This window comes from Entelurus aequoreus, linkage group LG13 (genome assembly GCF_033978785.1).
Source record: "Entelurus aequoreus isolate RoL-2023_Sb linkage group LG13, RoL_Eaeq_v1.1, whole genome shotgun sequence".
Lineage (NCBI taxonomy): Eukaryota > Metazoa > Chordata > Actinopteri > Syngnathiformes > Syngnathidae > Entelurus > Entelurus aequoreus.
In genome coordinates this window covers 67219624-67223806 of record NC_084743.1, presented here as the reverse complement: position 1 = coordinate 67223806, position 4183 = coordinate 67219624, and the positions used below count along the sequence as shown (strand labels likewise).

Sequence of the window (4183 nt, the reverse complement as noted above, 5' to 3'; positions counted from 1 at the left end):
ATGTCTTTGGAGGTGGGAGGAAGCCGGAGTACCCGGAGGGAACCCACGCAGTCACGGGGAGAACATGCAAACTCCACACGGAAAGATCCAGAGCCCGGGATTGAACTCAGGACCTTCGTATTCTTAGGCACATGCACTAACCCCTGTCCCACCGTGCTATGTTATATTTTATAGTGCTACTATGGTACATTCTTAGTCTACTTTATACATTTTGTTTTCGTCCTCTTTTTGTGCCCTTGTGTGCACCATCCTTTCCATCCTTATCCTTTCCATCATTTGTAACTGAGCTACTGTGTGGAACAATTTCCCTTGTGGATCATTAAAGTTGAATTGATGAATTGATTAACGTGGACCCCGACTTAAACAAGTTGAAAAACGTATTCGGGTGTTACCATTTAGTGGTCAATTGTACGGAATATGTACTGTACTGTGCAATCTACTAATAAAAGTCTCAATCAATCAATGAAAGTCTAAGCCTAAGTAATTGTTAATTCTCACATAGTGTTCCCTTTCTCTGTATATACTTTTATATTGCTCCCATTTTTGTGCAATGACTGCACTTATTAATTGTAAATTGTAATGTCGTGTATTTGCTTGCAAATACTGTTCTGCAAAAAGAAGAGGGGACAGGAAGTGACGTTGGCTGCACCTTTGCACATGCGCACTGTTAATGAAATTTGGCTCTGGTACCTATCGTCTCGTAAACGCCAACAGAGCAATGTGGTCATTAAGTCCGCGTTAGTTCCTTAATTATTTTACGTTTGCAGCTATTCGTCTAAGGTGTGACAAACTAAACCTTATTTATTCTTTGTGTCAGGATGAACTTGACTCTGTGAACTTTGAAGCTTCTGAGGCTAATCTAGCCTGCTAGTTAGCTTAGCTTGCTAGCTGCTAACAAGTTAGCAACACATCGCTAAGCAGACACAAGTGTGAGTGTAAAGTGTTGTGATAATGTGTAAAATACGAATGCTGAGTGTTGGTGAATTAGCGACTAAGTGCGGCTGTGGAAGAAATATGTGTAGTGTTAGAAAGATAGTACAGCACGAGAAGGAACTTTGTCTACCAAAAGAGGAGAACTAGCGACAACGTCAACTACTGGACGCTGTTTTCACAAGGCATCAAGTTGTGTTACACAGAACAGGTTTGTTTACTTCTTACTCTCACATCTTTACTAACTTCATGTTTCGTCATTGACATGAAAGAATACTTGGAATAACTTTGCTGAGTGGAGAAGCATTGTCAACTAAAAGTAAGACAGTATAGTTAATAAACGAGTTTTAATCTGCAAACGAAAATATCATAATTAAACTTCATTGTTTCCCACATAACTGCAATCTATTGATCACTTTTCTTTTTTGCCAAGGGCTGCACGATAATGGCCAATACAATAATCACGGTTATTTTTCATCAATATTGGAATCACGGTTCAGGGCTGTACCCTGGGCTTTTTCCACTAGTAGCGCATGTGCTACTAAATGAAAAATAATGTGTAGCACATACATTTTTTGGAGCCCAGGAATAAACTAGAAGCAATATCCATCCATTTTCTACCATTTGTCCCTTTCAGGGGTCGCGGGGGGTGCTGGCGCCTATCTCAGCTGCATTCGGGCGGTAGGCGGGGTACACCCAGGACAAGTCACCACCTCATTACAGGGCGAACACAGATAGACAGACAACATTCACACTCAATGTCTTATTTATTACAATTTCATTATTAAGACTCAAACAACGTACACATGTGGACCCTTACATATAACACAATGCAATTATAAGACCTACTGTAAAGCTCAATTAAACACAGCACGATTGATAACATTAGTGTAGAGCTGTATGATAAGGATAAAAAATCAGATCCCGATATAGTTTGGCCCATTAACTAACCCATACATGAAAATTTCTCACCATGCCTTGATTTAAAATTTTCGAGACTTTCCCAAATACACCAAAAACAGGTACCAACAAGTACAAAAAGTAGGTCTCGCATAATAAGATCACAACTTTAGAGGTGTTTTGAGATAAGAAAAAAGAAAAAGCCTTGGAAAATAATATAAGAAAAGTCAAAAATATTTCCCAATTTTCTTTTAAAAAAACATTTCGCTATGCTCACTTTATTAGCTAACAAAAACACAAAAGAAAAAAAATGTAAAATAAAGTCCCCTGGCTTGTTTAAGTCTCAGCAGCAACATGAAAATAATTGACTTTTAACATTGGTGTTTTTATAGATGAACATTTAATATAGGACATACTAGGCCTGGCGTAATGGCCTAAAAATGACAATTCAAATGAGACTGCTTTTTACTCCTAGCAAAATTTGTATGTGTATAATGTTAAGGAGTGAGAGGGGGACCCTTAAATATACACAACCAAAACAATATATAAAATAGCTAAATAAAGTTATTGTGACTAAAATGATCAGAATTACCATTATTATCGCAATATTGTTGAATGTGCTCAAAAACACTTACATGCACACTAAAATCTTTTAACCAAGTTTTTTTTTCTTTTAATAACTAAAATAAATAGCCACACAATATACTTAGAAGCTCCTGGGGAAAAAACTAAGCTGGAGCAAGAGGAGAACATTTTTCTTTTTCTTTTTTCTTATGGGAACATATGCTGGTGCAGCAATGTACCATGTGACTGAGCAGGACTTTTCTAAATCATGTGTTTGTCTTATTGTGTCCTGCAGACGTCTGTGAGAAACATCTTCTCCCTGAGCGGCAGGAGTGGACCTCCAGGATGGAGCAGGAGAAACCACAGCCCCCCCATATTAAAAGGGAAGTTGAGAAGCTACAGCCCACCCACGTTAAAGAGGAAAATGAGGAGATACAGCCCCCCCACATTAAAGAGGAAATTAATGAGCTACAGACCCCACATGGTAAAGAGGAAAAAGAGCCAAAGCCCACCCACTTTAATGAAGAAGAGGAGGAGCTACAGACCCCACACGTTAAAGAGGAAGAAGAAGAACACAGCATCAGTCAGAATGGAGAGCAACATGAAGGACTGGGGGAGGTTGATGTCCCCAAGATGCCATTGACTGGTGTCATTGTGAAGAGTGACGATGATGAGGTCAAAAGTGAAAGTGAGGAGAGAGAGGTGGAGCCTCCAAGCAGCAGCTCAACTCAACACATGACAACAGAAGCTGATGGAGACCACTGTGGAGGATCACAAGCGGACAAGCTCTTAGCTCCACTATCAGATAGTGATGAAATGACGTCACACTCTCCTGACACTGATGATGAAGACTCTGAAGCTGATACAACATGTCACACTGACAACACACACTTTGAATGTTCTCACTGTGGCAAAACGTTTAATCACCGTCGTAATCTGAAACCACACATGAGAATACACACTGGTGAGAAACCATTTTCCTGTTCAAGGTGTGGCAAAAGTTTTAGACAAAATGGTGATTTGAAAACACACATGAGAACACACACCGGAGAAAAACCTTTTTCCTGTTCAATCTGTGGTAAAGGTTTTACACGAAATAGTTTTTTGAATACACACACAAGAACACACACTGGTGAAAAATATTTCATTTGTTCGATCTGTGGTAAAGGGTTTGTACGAAATGATACGTTGAAATTACACATGAGAATACACACTGGTGAAAAAACTTTTATCTGTTCAAACTGTGGTAAAAGTTTTACACAAAATCATCATTTGAAAAAACACATGACGACACACACTGGTGAAAAAAAATTAATGTGTTCAAACTGTGGTAAAGGTTTTGTACAAAATAGCGATTTGAAAAGACACATGAGAACACACACTGGAGAAAAACGCTTTGTCTGTACAAGCTGCGGTAAAGGTTTTGCACAAAATACTCATTTGAAAAGACACATGCGAACACACACTGAAGAAAAACTTTTTGTTTGTACATAGTGTTTTGAAAGAACACTTGCCAATACAGTCTGCTAAATCTGTGCTGAAGGTTTTGTACGAAAAGATAGTTGAAATTACACATGAGAACACACACTTGTGAGAAAATGCGTTCTTAAAAGTACCAGTGTAAGAAGCACAAGTGAAACCATCAGCAGCAAATGACGCTGCAAGATTTTAAATAAACTGTCAAAATATTGTTAACTCTGACTTTTTGACAACACCACATATCAATCTTTGTTTATCTAATCAAACTTGAGTTGTGAAGCTTTTTTCATACATTCAAAGCCCCGATGAA

The 4183-nt window shown here is 38.5% G+C and overlaps 1 protein-coding gene across 2 annotated transcripts; it reads left to right on the top strand.

Annotated features, from left to right (window-relative positions):
• The first annotated feature begins 644 nt into the window (after nt 1–644).
• Nucleotides 645–4183, top strand: LOC133663641 (gastrula zinc finger protein XlCGF8.2DB-like). Of its 2 annotated transcripts, XM_062068268.1 has the most exons (3): nt 645–1141; nt 1568–1611; nt 2690–4183. In XM_062068268.1, exon 3 carries the CDS (start codon nt 2740–2742, stop codon nt 3886–3888), a length of 1149 nt encoding a protein of 382 aa, XP_061924252.1. In that variant the 5' UTR covers nt 645–1141; nt 1568–1611; nt 2690–2739; the 3' UTR covers nt 3889–4183. The 2 variants fall into 2 exon arrangements, with proteins under 2 accessions (XP_061924252.1, XP_061924251.1); XM_062068267.1 differs by lacking the exon at nt 1568–1611.